This window comes from Drosophila subpulchrella, chromosome X (genome assembly GCF_014743375.2).
Source record: "Drosophila subpulchrella strain 33 F10 #4 breed RU33 chromosome X, RU_Dsub_v1.1 Primary Assembly, whole genome shotgun sequence".
NCBI classification, from domain to species: domain Eukaryota; kingdom Metazoa; phylum Arthropoda; class Insecta; order Diptera; family Drosophilidae; genus Drosophila; species Drosophila subpulchrella.
The window spans coordinates 1,461,316-1,475,439 of NC_050613.1; the positions used below are offsets into that span (position 1 = coordinate 1,461,316).

At 35.7% G+C, this 14,124-nt stretch overlaps 1 protein-coding gene across 1 annotated transcript in view; it reads left to right on the plus strand.

The window, feature by feature from the left end:
• Nucleotides 1-14,124, plus strand: part of LOC119557648 (chitin deacetylase 1) — an 81,251-nt gene that overhangs the window by 59,983 nt on the left and 7,144 nt on the right. The window contains exon 7 of the mRNA XM_037870499.1: nucleotides 5,304-5,689. Coding sequence (XP_037726427.1) covers nucleotides 5,304-5,689 — 386 coding nt within the window. The remainder of the gene's footprint in view (nucleotides 1-5,303; nucleotides 5,690-14,124) is intronic.

The following is a 14,124-nucleotide window of genomic DNA, read 5'->3' on the forward strand; positions in this document are numbered from 1 at the left end:
TCGATTGACCCAAAAAAAATTTTTCTACGCCCACTCTAACGCCCACAAACCTCCCAAGAAAAAAAGCTATGACGTCAGAGCCAGACAATGCGAAATGTTTTTACGCGTGTATGTGTGTGTATGTAAATAGTTGCCGGCCGAACTTAGCGGCAAAGAGAAAAGCACTGCCGGCGCTCAGAGAGAGCAAAGTGCGCGGCTAACTTATTCTATTGAATAATGAATATGTCACGCCTACCCTAACGCACACAACGCTTAAATCTGTCTTCCGCCGGTAGGTGGCGCATTTAAATCTCGCTTTGCTGCTTGCATATCTCCATTTCCCTTTGGTCGCTGAGTAACGGGTATCTGATAGTCGAGGTACTCGACTATAGCGTTCTCCCTTGTTTTAATGTAACTTCCCCAAAAATCAATATTTTTCAAAAATGTAAAAGCGGAAAGTTGCTTACATCTACTGAGCATATTTGTGTAAAAGTACGATTCGAAATTCCAACGGAGCTAAGCCGTACAGCTTTTGGCGTGAACCACTCTTTTTTTGCACTTTCAAAAGTTGTAGGGTAACCTGACGAACGATTCGTTTTTTAATGCAACTTCCCCAAAAATCAATATTCTTCAAAAGAGTAGAATCAGAATGCTGCTTACATCTACTGAGCATATTTCTGTAAAATTACGATTCGAAATTCCACCGGAGCTAAAAATACAGCTTTTGGCGTGAACTTTGATTTAACTGACGGCATATCTAAAACAATATGAAAAAGCATTTAAGCTGCAGCAGTTAATGTTATCTGGTATTATTATAATTCTTTTTACACAAACACAACGACAGCAATTCAAATTCTTGAATAAAATAAGTTCGTCACCATACCCTACAAAATGTTCGTCACGATACCCTACAAGGTAGACTTGGAGCAAAAACAGTGTCACTCTCAAACGGTGCAAAAAAAAACAGCAAGTACCAAAAATTGTTGATAAAGATCTCATTTATACGTTCATATATTTACCTGATTTTATTTTTCACTCATCTTCACTCTGGCACTGCTGAAACACAAATAAATTGACTAGGTCTGCTAATTAGCACACCACATTTTTAGCGAAAATTACTTCACGAACAAATTACGGGACTTCTTATTAATATTATTGTAAATACATTGTCGACTCGATAAGAGGAGACGCCTACATTTACTTGGAATTTTTGTCGTGACGTCATATGTGAGATTCGATGAGTTCGTCACATTACCCTACTCATCACATTGCCCAACACTCCCCTAACTATTATTTTCAGAATTAAAAAAAAAGTCTTAATAACTCTTATTAGAGGACTTTTATTAAAAAAGTCATCAAATAATTTTTATTGCGACCGAAATATAAAAGTCCGAAATATCTGTTGCGAATGATAGAGACCTCGTATGTTGGAATTACGTTGGTAACTCATATTTTTGGGAAGTATGAATGGCTTTAAATGGTCAACACTCACAAATTTGTTCCCACGGTCAATAGTGGTCCCTCTTGCTCTGAAGAATTCGCGGTCGCATTGTGTTAAAGAATACATGTATGGCTCTAATTAGTTAGCACTAACAAATTTGTTTCAATGGTCAATATTGGTTCCTCTTGCTCTGAAGAATTCGTGAGTGTAAGTACAAATTGCAACCTTAGGAACATACACAAGTAAAAATTCCTGCCAAATTCCAACAAAAGGACTTTTATATTTCCGGTATCCGGTAGTTATTAAGACTTTTAGTTTTTCAGTCTTAAAATTATAGTTATTTTTAGACCTTTATTTTAAAGTCATTGAATAAAAGATACGAAAGACTTTTATTTTTCAGTCAGAAAGTATCTGTTATTTTCAGACTTTTATTAATTATTTGATTAAAAATTAATACCGTAAATATTACAAAATATATCTCTATTTACTGAGGATTTCAGAGACGGATCCTGAACTGCATACGTTTTGAAAAACACAATTTCTTTTATTTTTGCCAGAGAGGGGAAATATATCCCCAAAATCCCCCCGTGGGTCCGCATTTAAAGGATTTGGTCAACTACATAAATAAAGTTGACTTTCCAATTGACTTCTGGTCTTATTTTGACATTTACTTTCCGATTCTTCCTAGTTGCCAATATGATACAGTGGTCCGATTTTTCTCACTGTGGACGAGAGTCCACGTAGTGACGAAGCGCACCACGAAATTGTGCGAAGGCGACACTTAGTAGCCGCAGAATGGAAAACTTGCAGTGATGGTCCGATTATAACGTGTGATAATCCATTCGAAAGGCAAAAACTAAAAGGGTTGCATACCAAATCTTTCTAAAAACGTGAAAATTTAGAAAATTATAGCATTATTTCCATGCTTTTTTATAGACACTTATTTTTTAAAATATGTTAAAATAACTATTCTGCTTTCCTGTGCAAGCTGGGACTTAAGCCGGGGCCGCAACAATCGGAGTCGAACATTATAACCATTAAACTACCGAAAAATTATTTTTTTTCCCAAGAGTAGAAGGTAATATGTCTCGACTATCAGATAACCGTTTCTCAGCCTTGAAGCTGAAAATTGATAAAAGATAAGTTAAAATGTTAATTCGCTAAGAATCGCAATAGGCTCACAAGTTTCGCTATACGAAAGTTAGTCGTAGACTGATGGAAAAACAGAAAAATTTGCAGCGCTGTAAAGTTTTTGCCCGTTTTTTCTTACGTGCACGGAGTTTCGGTCCATTTACTGCCTTTTAGTGCGTTGCAACACTGGCTAATCGATCTTCAGTCTCTTTCTTTTTCGGCGCATAGGAATGGACTGCAGATCAGAATGGAAAGAGAAAATATCATTTTTTTAAAGTAATTAAAATTTTACATTAACCTAATAAGAATTAGATAAATTAAATTGGTTTATTTGAAAGAGAGAGGGAGGACATAGAGATGGAATCTATATAGAGACACCATTTGCTCTGCCCGAACCTCTGCCCAACCTTTGCTGACAGCCAATTCACGGTTAAGTTTGAAGCTAACTTCGATTTTTCAACACACCTAACAAGTGCTAAGCAACAGAAATAGTGAAAAGGAGATTAGGTCTTCAAATATAGGTTCAGATGTGGAAAAAACTATTCGTGCCCGCTGCACTACTTTTGTTATTCAGCTTATTAAGCAGCTAAAACAAAGGTAGCCAAATTTGTTTGATTTTAATATATGCTCGGAGTTAATTCTGACTGTATTTTCAGGCTTGCAGACAACTTAAACATTTTAAAAAACATCGACATATTTTCTGTTCACAACATTTTGATGAAGTACATCTTTACAATTTAACGGCTTTGCTCTTCTGAGAGCAGAAATAGTTAGGAGAGTACGTCTTTAGTCTGATAGACATTCCCAATTTTAGTGAGAACTTTATTATACCCGTTACTCGTAGAGTAAAAGGGTATACTAGATTCGTTGGAAAGTATGTAACAGGCAGAAGGAAGCGTTTCCGACCCCATAAAGTATATATATTCTTGATCAGGATCACTAGCCGAGTCGATCTAGCCATGTCCGTCTGTCCGTCTGTCCGTCTGTCCGTCTGTCCGTCTGTCCGTCTGTCCGTCTGTCCGTATGAACGCTGAGATCTCGGAAACTATAAGAGCTACAATACTGGGATTAGGCATGCAGATTCCTGAGATTCCTGCGCAGCGCAAGTTTGTTTCAAAAGAGTGCCACGCCCACTCTAACGCCCACAAACCGCCCAAAACTGTGGCTCCTACAGTTTTGATGCTAGAACAAAAATTTTAACTGAAATGTATTGTTCTCATCAATACCTACCGATTGATTTAAAAAAAAGTGGGCCACGCCCACTTTAGCGCCCACAAACCGCCCACAAACTTCAAAAAATCGTAAATATGAACGCGGATATCTCGGAAAATATCAAAGATAGAGAAACGGGACTTCGGATTTAGATTCCGTAGGTTTGAGCGCAGCGCAAGTTTGTTACGCGAATATGCCACGCCCACTCTTACGCCCACAAACCGCCAAAATCTGTGGCGCCCACAATTTTCATGCTAGATAAAAAATTTTAACTGAAATGTATTGGTCTCGTCAATACCTATCGATTGATCTAAAAAAATGTTTGCCACGCCCACTCTAACGCCCACAAACCGCCCAAGCCTGTGGCGCCCACAATTTTTGTGCTAGATAAAAAATTTTAACTGAAATGTATTGGTCTCGTCAATACCTATCGATTGATCTAAAAAAATGTTTGCCACGCCCACTCTAACGCCCACAACGCTTAAATCTGTCTACCGCCGGTAGGTGGCGCATTTGCTGCTTGCATATATCCATTTTCCTTTGGTCCCTTTAGCTGAGTAACGGGTATCTGATAGTCGAGGTACTCGACTATAGCGTTCTTCCTTGTTTTTATGGTAGTATTGCCGGAAGCTTTATCTGCAAGATAAATCCTCTTCCAAACATACATATGCTCTTTATTATACCCGTTACTCGTAAAGTAAAAGGGTATACTAGATTCGTCGGAAAGTATGTAACAGGCAGAAGGAAGCGTTTCCGACCCCATAAAGTATATATATTCTTGATCAGGATCACTAGCCGAGTCGATATAGCCATGTCCGTCTGTCCGTCTGTCCGTCTGTCCGTATGAACGCTGAGATCTCGGAAACTATAAGAGCTACAATACTGGGATTAGGCATGCAGATTCCTGAGATTCCTGCGCAGCGCAAGTTTGTTTCAGCAGAGTGCCACGCCCACTCTAACGCCCACAAACCGCCCAAAACTGTGGCTCCTACAGTTTTGATGCTGGAATAAAAATTTTAGCTTAAATGTATTGTTCTCATCAATACCTATCGATTGACCCAAAAAAAGTTTGCCACGCCCACTTTAACGCCCACAAACCGCCCACAAACTTCAAAAAATCGTAAATATGAACGTGGATATCTCGGAAACTATCAAAGATAGAGAATCGGGATCTCAGATTAAGATTCCGTAGCTTTATACACAGCGCATTTTTGTTACGCGAATATGCCACGCCCTTTATAACGCCCACAAACCGCCCAAACCTGTGGCGCCCACATGCTAGATAAAAAATTGTAACTGAAATGTATTGGTCTCGTCAAAAAATTTTCCAAAATTTTGCCACCCTAACGCCCACAACGATTAAAACTGTCTTCCGCCGGTAGGTGGCGCATTTAAATCTCGCTTTGCTGCTTGCATATCTCCATTTCCCTTTGGTCCCTTAAGCTGAGTAACGGGTATCTGATAGTCGAGGTACTCGACTATAGCGTTCTTCCTTGTTTTTTCTTAATATTTCTATACATATATATATTTATACCAACAGGTTCTGGAGGACTTTGGGTATATCTACGACAGCTCGATCACCGTGCCGCCGGTGGCAGTACCAGTGTGGCCGTACACTCTCGATTACAAGATCTCTCACGAGTGCAAGAGCGGCACATGTCCGTCGCGCACCTTCCCCGGCGTGTGGGAGGTGCCCCTTAACACCCACTACGTGGAGGGATACGAGGGCGGCCACTGTCCCTATCTGGACCAGTGTGTGCTGCACAACCTCGACGAGGAGGAGGTCCTCCAGTGGCTGCAGGAGGACTTCTCGCGGTATTACGAACAGAACAAGGCGCCTTACATGATGCCCTTCCATACCAACTGGTTTCAGACAAAGCCGCTGGAGAACGGTCTGCACAAGTTCCTCGACTGGGCCCTCGAACTGTAAGTATCTACGTCAGATTATACGGGTTTGGTATATGTATATGTGTATTATTAATATTTTTTTCCTATTCAGACAGATCTTTTACAGGATTACAAATATTTTTGAAAGCGTTTAAGCATGTATATTGAAAGAAAGATGTTCTTTAGGAAGCCGAAAGAATTGCAATGCAATAAACTTATATCGCGCTAAAAATTGAATGCTTGCTACTTGTAGAGTAAAGGGGCATATTGTGTGCGTCAGATTGTATGTACAGATAGGTAGAAGCGTTTCCGACCCATAAAGTATATCTAATTTTGATCAGGACCAGCTGTTTTCACTAGTACGCCGCCAAGCCGCTAGGCCATCGAATATAGCGATTTCTCTTATTCCTTATATTTTGTAATGTGTGGAGGGTGTTTTAAACAAGTCTGCTATATGCACACACTGTTCTCGATTTTTAATAAGTTTATCTTTTTAGCTTTTTCTGTTTTTGCTTCGTATATAGTTTATTTTTGTTGTTGGCGTTTTTATAATTGAAAGCCAACTTTCGAACAGGCTCTCTACCTCATGCTCTCTCTTTCTATGCTCACACTCAGACACATGGGCAGCTGGCGTTTCCTGCAGTGCACTTCCGATTGCCGCTAGCAAGTTTTATATTCAATTAAAAAAAGCCAAAAGAGATGAGCGAGATGAGAGCCTGGGAGGCGGAATAAGGTGCAAGGGCAGGAAAGAGCAGAGGCAGCAAAATTGGCAGTTGTTAAAAAAATGCTTGCATGTAGAAGCGGCGGCACATGTTGCCCGTCCGTCGACAGGTTGAGGTGAAGTCCACAAACCCTTCAAAACCCTCTGCAAGCAACACCTCCGTTAAAATATGCACCGGAGAAAATTCTGTCATTACAACATATTTAAATGCTTAAATGTTAATGGTATCGTTAATTCCATGCGAATACAGTTGCTTTTATTACCCGTAACTTGTAGAGTAAAGGGGGGAAAGTATGTAACAGGTGGTAGCGATCAGGATCGACCAAGCCATGTTGACAGTTGGGATTTCGGATTAAGATTCCCTAGTTCCTGATTTAGCGCAAGTTTGTTATCCGAAAGTACTACGCCAACTCTAAAGGCGTAAAATGGGCCTGAGAATGGAGAGGTTTCCTTTAGGTAAGGCCAATCAATTTAGAATGCGTACCCTATTTTCTATATCTGTTGTACATTTATAAAAATGTTAACTTTGTATGTTAAGCAAATTACATTATTACTGTATGCTGCCTTCTTATTGAGGCATTTAATAATGCAAATTTACAAAATGCAATATATAAAATATTTTTAAGATGCGTTTTAATGTTAAGCCTTATTTTAAAGAATTCCATAAATTGAATTTTAGGCAACGGACAGAAATTATTGAGGGTTTCGCAAAAATATGGTGTTTTTAAACCCCTTATAACAGTTATTTAAGACTTCTGAATGACTTCGCGTGTTTTCCTACTTCAAGCTATACTGTAGCATACTTTTAGACATCTCTTTACTTTAAAGTGTTTTTATGTTTTCCTCAATATATTTAGTTCTTAAGAAACTATTTCCTTTCCTTTTTGTCCTGTGCATGTTACCAATTCTGCTGACACTCACTCAACCATATGCACTCTCTCTCAACGGAATCCTCTGGCCGTACATTCAGCCACTTTCGCCCATATACTTTCTCCCTTTCCGTCGCTCTTTTGGCCAGCTTACAATGGCGACGCTGCGGTCAGCGTTTAAAAAAATCATCAGCAGGAATAAGAGCAGTAGCTTGGATAAGGATAAGGAAAGAAAAAATCGCACGTTTTAATGAGAAAAGTTTAATTTTGTTAAAGTTTCATTTTGAAAAATATCAGTGCAAGCGCAGGTCAAGAAAAGGAGAGGGATATACAAGGAGAAAGGCGAGAGCGGAGGGCTATGAGGAAGATAAACAAAAAGCCAAAACAGGACATCGGTAGTAGGGGTCGTGGCTAACTTAAAACCACTGTTAAAAAGCTCAAAAACAACACAAGCTTGCCAAAGAGAGAGACAAGGCCGAGAATGCATGCTGTCAATAGAGTAGTACGCGTAGAGCCAGTCACACCACTATGGGGTCAACTACCCCTTATGCTGGCCAAATTTAATTATTCTGTCACTTCAACAGATATAAACTTGAATCTTTGCCTATCTTTATTTTGTAGGGAGATAGAGATATACAAGTAGCAAAGCGTCTGTCTTAAGATTGCACACTGTACACACATAACTGTTTAATGACCGAATTGAATTTTGGCATGTAATTGGGCATTGATAATCAAAACAACATCTCATTTAAATTTTTCAAAAATTAAAAATGTGGGTACTAGACGGATTTGGGTTATATAGTCACTTGTGGGCGTTAGAGTGGGCGTGGCACCCTACTGCAACAAACTTGCACTGCGCAGGAAACCCAAGAATCTGCATGCCATTCTAGCTCTTATAGTTTCCGAGATCTCTGCGTTCATACGGACAGACGGACAGTGCTAGATCGACTCGGCTAGTGATCCTAATCGAGCATATGTACACTTTATGTGGTCGGCAACGCTTACTTCAATCTGTTACATACTTTCAAAACAATTCAATATACCCTTTTTCTATACGAGTAACGGGTTTAAAAATGAGTTTCGTTTGCCCCATAGTGGCTAGGAGCAGGCAAGCGAAAGTGGCACAGAATTTACTTAATGAAGTTATGCAGGTATAATCGCACTCTTTCATCGGCATCGCCCGTGGGTGCGTCTTGTCTGCGAGTGAGTACTTTAGCCATTTTACCGGCTATATATGTTTGTATGAGGCAGGTTACATCTTGAATATCTATGTGTATGTGCAGAGAGTGAAAAAACAGAAACATTGTCCTTGAAGTAAGAACACTCGTTTTTAAAAACCGTCAGCTTGTCAGTTTGTCCCAAAACGTTGTAAACGAATTGTAGACGATGTTAAACAGCTCAATATAAGAAACTTTAGTTCTACCACTTTTGAAAATTCTACCTAGTTTGGCGAGAAAACGGCTATAAATAGCTGAATTTTGTACACCCGTAACTTGTGAACTACTAAAGCTACATACTTGTGATATACAGTGGTCGGCATAAGTATTTTGACAAAATAAAAGTTAAGTATACTCATAACTTGAATTTACTTCTTGTAAACTATAGGCATCAATGGAAAGGTAATTTCAATGCCGTTTGAATGATACAATACATTTCTTTACCCATTCAGTACTTATTGAAAAGGACGAATTTGTGTAAATCAACTTTGAAATTTTTAAAAAAAACTTTTTTCCTCGTCTTGAAAACTTAAATTTTTTGATGCAAAAAGTTTCTTCAAACAAAAATAATAGTAACTGCAAAAAGAATTTTTCAAATATCATTTTGCTTATATTTTTTATGATTTTTTGAAGGTGACAATGTCGGAAAAAATTTGTATGAAAAAGACAAAAATATGGCTCAAATGCCTGTTTAAAATTCATAAAAAATATAAGAAAAATGATTTTTGAAAAATTCTTTTTGCAGTTACTATTATTTTTGTTTGAAGAAACTTTTTGCATCAAAAAATTTAAGTTTTCAAGTCGAGGAAAAAAGTTTTTAAAAAAAATTTAAAAGTTGATTTACACAAATTCGTCCTTTTCAATAAATACTGAATGGGTAAAGAAATGTATTGTATCATTCAAACGGCATTGAAATTACCTTTCCATTGATGCCTATAGTTTACAAGAAGTAAATTCAAGTTATGAGTATACTTAACTTTTATTTTGTCAAAATACATATGCCGACCAGTGTATGTTGTTAGAAAGGTATTTTGAAATGCTTTGTACGCCTTTCTAAAACGATTTGTCTAAATACCACCGTTTAAATATTATGGGCAAAGGTTTTTTTTCTTAATTCCGATTTTTTCAGATTTTTGTCTGATTCCTGAAAAACGGATCTAGCGATTTCAAATTAAATTTTTAGGTGTATAGCCCTTGAGATTCCTCAACTTTTGACATACGACTCATTGTTTTAAGAAGTCTCTTTTCAAAGTTAATAATAGTCAACAAAAATGGCCACATTTCAGAACATCGAGCACTGCCTGTGCATTGACCTTTTTTGTGCGTATCCAAACTCTATTTGAAGGTCCTGGAAATTCAAGACGATGTTAATCAGCTTACTATAAGAATCTTTAGTTTTACCACTTTTGGACAAACTCGTTAGTTTGGCAGAAAAACAGCTATAAATAGCAATATATAGTACACCCGTGACTTCTAAACTACTAAAGCTACAGGCTTGTACTATATATCGTAAAAAGCAATTTTGAAATACTTTGTACGCCTTTCGAAAAGGCTTTTATTCCTTCTCTGCGTTAAAATCTTCTGACGAAAACTAAGTTGGCACTCTTTTCAAACATCCGTTAACGCTGTGGTAAAATCTTTGAATGTGCGCTTCACAGAATTTCATGCGAAATCCCAACCCTTACAACGAAATAAAAGTAAAAACACTATTGTATTAATTTTTAATTTAAACATGACTTCTGTTCATGGTATTGAGGTACACTAATGTAAAAACTTAGTGACGAAGCCCACTGCATCACTGCTGTGATTGTCCGATCATAACTAGTGGTAAAACAATCAAAAGATATTCCAAAACCTAAAAGGATTGCATACAAAGACTGTAACAAATTTAATTTGTTTGGAGAAAAGTTAGGCGAAAGTGTAAAAGTAAGAATTAAGAAAAATTAAGCTGTATTAAGATGAACTATGTGATTGATGTTTAAAACAAAACCTTCTGATATCAAACAATATCTTCAGCAAACAAAAGTTCTGATATCAACTTTTTTGACGAAAATGTATTATACGATCTACTAAATAAATACAATTTCTTAATTTTTTCACATTGAATTATTGAATTATTGAATTATTGAATTATTGAATTATTGAATTATTGAATTATTGAATTATTGAATTATTGAATTATTGAATTATTGAATTATTGAATTATTGAATTATTGAATTATTGAATTATTGAATTATTGAATTATTGAATTATTGAATTATTGAATTATTGAATTATTGAATTATTGAATTATTGAATTATTGAATTATTGAATTATTGAATTATTGAATTATTGAATTATTGAATTATTGAATTATTGAATTATTGAATTATTGAATTATTGAATTATTGAATTATTGAATTATTGAATTATTGAATTATTGAATTATTGAATTATTGAATTATTGAATTATTGAATTATTGAATTATTGAATTATTGAATTATTGAATTATTGAATTATTGAATTATTGAATTATTGAATTATTGAATTATTGAATTATTGAATTATTGAATTATTGAATTATTGAATTATTGAATTATTGAATTATTGAATTATTGAATTATTGAATTATTGAATTATTGAATTATTGAATTATTGAATTATTGAATTATTGAATTATTGAATTATTGAATTATTGAATTATTGAATTATTGAATTATTGAATTATTGAATTATTGAATTATTGAATTATTGAATTATTGAATTATTGAATTATTGAATTATTGAATTATTGAATTATTGAATTATTGAATTATTGAATTATTGAATTATTGAATTATTGAATTATTGAATTATTGAATTATTGAATTATTGAATTATTGAATTATTGAATTATTGAATTATTGAATTATTGAATTATTGAATTATTGAATTATTGAATTATTGAATTATTGAATTATTGAATTATTATATATCAAACAAAAACACCTCTTAACGAGGTAAAAAGTAGTGGCGAACGCCACTAAATAAACTATATTAAATTTATGATTTCGGCATGCAACATTACATATTTATTTACCTACATGTACATTTTCTGTCGTAGCGTGCCGAGTATGTTACATAAATTTAATATAGTTTATTTTTTTTATCGAATGTAATATCATTTTTCGTCACAATTGTTGATATCAGAAATTTTTGTTAAAGGCGCGTTCGCCACTACTTTTTACCTCGTTAAGAGGTGTTTTTGTTTGATATCAGAAATTTTTTTTGCTCAAGAGTTTAAGTACCCCAATACCATGTCTAGGAGTCGTCCCCATATGGCTTGGCTATTGAAAAATCAAACACACAGATTCTACCCCTAATCTTAGCTGAACGCCACCTTAAATTAGGCACAACAAGTTTTATCGCTTCAATTACTTATTTTAATAGCACAAGTTTGGAATCTCAAGGGCTGTATAGTTTCAGATTCCAAGATAAATCTGTCGTTTCTTACATTTCCCGCCGAACTAGCGGGTTTTTCCAAAGTGGTAGAACAAATAGATCAAGTTTCCTATTTCGATTAGCTTCTTGCAAGTAAAGGACCCTAAAACCATAACATATTTTCCGTTTGAAATAATCTAATAAGAATTTTTTTCATCAAATTCGTTTTTTTCTTGTTTACTCGAATAAGTATGAAATATTACGTATACGTTGCTGAAACGAGTTTCACTTTTTATCGCTTAATATCTTCCAAACGGTAATTTTTAGGGCAATAAGTGCTATATATCAAAAGTTGAGGAATCTTAAGGGCTGTATGATTTAAAATTTAAAAAGAAATCGTTTGACTCAATTTTGAGAAAATGGTCAAAAAGTGGTTTTAAAAAATAAATTTTTATCACAACTCTAAATCTATTATATTCAGACAGTTTTTTTGTATAAATAGTATTTAGCAAATTAAATTATCTATTCAGAGATATATAGCACGTTTCTGTAGCATTAGTTGTTTAGATACTATAAGCATTTTAAATCTGGCTTTTTTTTATTTCCCGCTAAACTAGCGGGTTTTTTCAAAAGTCGTAGAACAAACGTTTTCTATTTCAAGCTGCTTTATACACCCATAGCGTTTCCAAAACCCTAAAGATGGGGATGCATACAAACCCACAAACAAAGGGACAAACATTTTCATTTAGGGAAGAAGAAGAAAATCTTGTTTTTTGAATTACTTTTGAACGGGACATCGGATTTCAACAAATGAGATGTCATTCGACGCGAATTTTTAGTAAGAATAAAACTAGCTAAACAGCCGCGGGTTTTTAGCCCCACCGTATTCAGCAGCTCCAATTTTCTAAATTTTTACTTTTACACTTTCACCGCTTTTTCTCCCAAACAAATCTATATTTCGAAAGTCTTGGTATGCAATCATCTTAGTTTTTGCAATACCTTTCGATTGGTGAATCACACGTTGCGATCGGACCATAATTGCAGATTTTAAATTCTGCGGCTATATACAGTAGTTGTCTTCGCACGCTCTCTTGCGCGCTTCGCCACTACGTGTACTGCCGTCCACAGTGATAATATATATAATAGAAGATATATAACAGGGTTTTCAAAAATCGAGACTAAGGGTCAAGAATTAACTACTGCAGAAAGAGGGCACACAAGGGTCTGAAACTTATCGAAGGCTACACTCATAAAATTATTTTTCTAAATACTAGAAAAATCGCCCTAAACATGAAATCGCCCTTACATTAAGAAAAATCGCCCTAAATATAGGAAAAATGGCCATAGAAAATATGTTTTAGGGTTAATTTTTCTAATATTTCTATTATTTAGGGCGAATTTTTCCGAGCATAAGCTTTTAATATTTTCTCATATTTATGGCTAATTGCCATATTTCGTCGAACAAAAAATCGCCCTTGAAACTAGAAAATCGCCCTTGAAATTTGAAATTCGGTAGCCTAGCGGTCTAATGCGTTAAACTTTCAAACTCATCTAAATGGCGTGAGTTCGAGCCCACAAAGAGTCAACATTAATTTTTCTTTTTTGTGCAAGTTTTTAGAATTGAATTCTTAAACAATTTTGTGTGCAGAGGCAAAACAAATTTTAGAACACGTCAAAATAACAAATAAAAAAAATGTATTTTACATTAAAATAATAATTATACCCGTTACTCGTAGAGTAAAAGGGTATACTAGATTCGTCGGAAAGTATGTAACAGGCAGAAGGAAGCGATTCCGACCCCATAAAGTATATATATTCTTGATCAGGATCACTAGCCGAGTCGATCTAGCCATGTCCGTCTGTCCGTCTGTCCGTCTGTCCGTCTGTCCGTCTGTCCGTCTGTCCGTCTGTCCGTCTGTCCGTCTGTCTGTCCGGATGAACGCTGAGATCTTGGAAACTATGAGAGCTAGGCTATTGAGATTTGGCGTGCAGATTCCTGAGCTTCTTACGCAGCGCAAGTTTGTTTCAGTAGAGTGCCACGCCCACTTTTACGCCCACAAACCGCCCAAAACTGTGGCTCCTACAGTTTTGATGCTAGAATAAAAATTTTAACTGAAATGTATTGTTCTCATCAATACCTATCGATTGACTTAAGAAAAAGTTTGCCACGCCCACTTTATCGCCCACAAACCGCCCCCAAACTTCAAAAAATCGTAAATATGAACGTGGATATCTCGGAAACTATCAAAGATATAGAATCAGGAT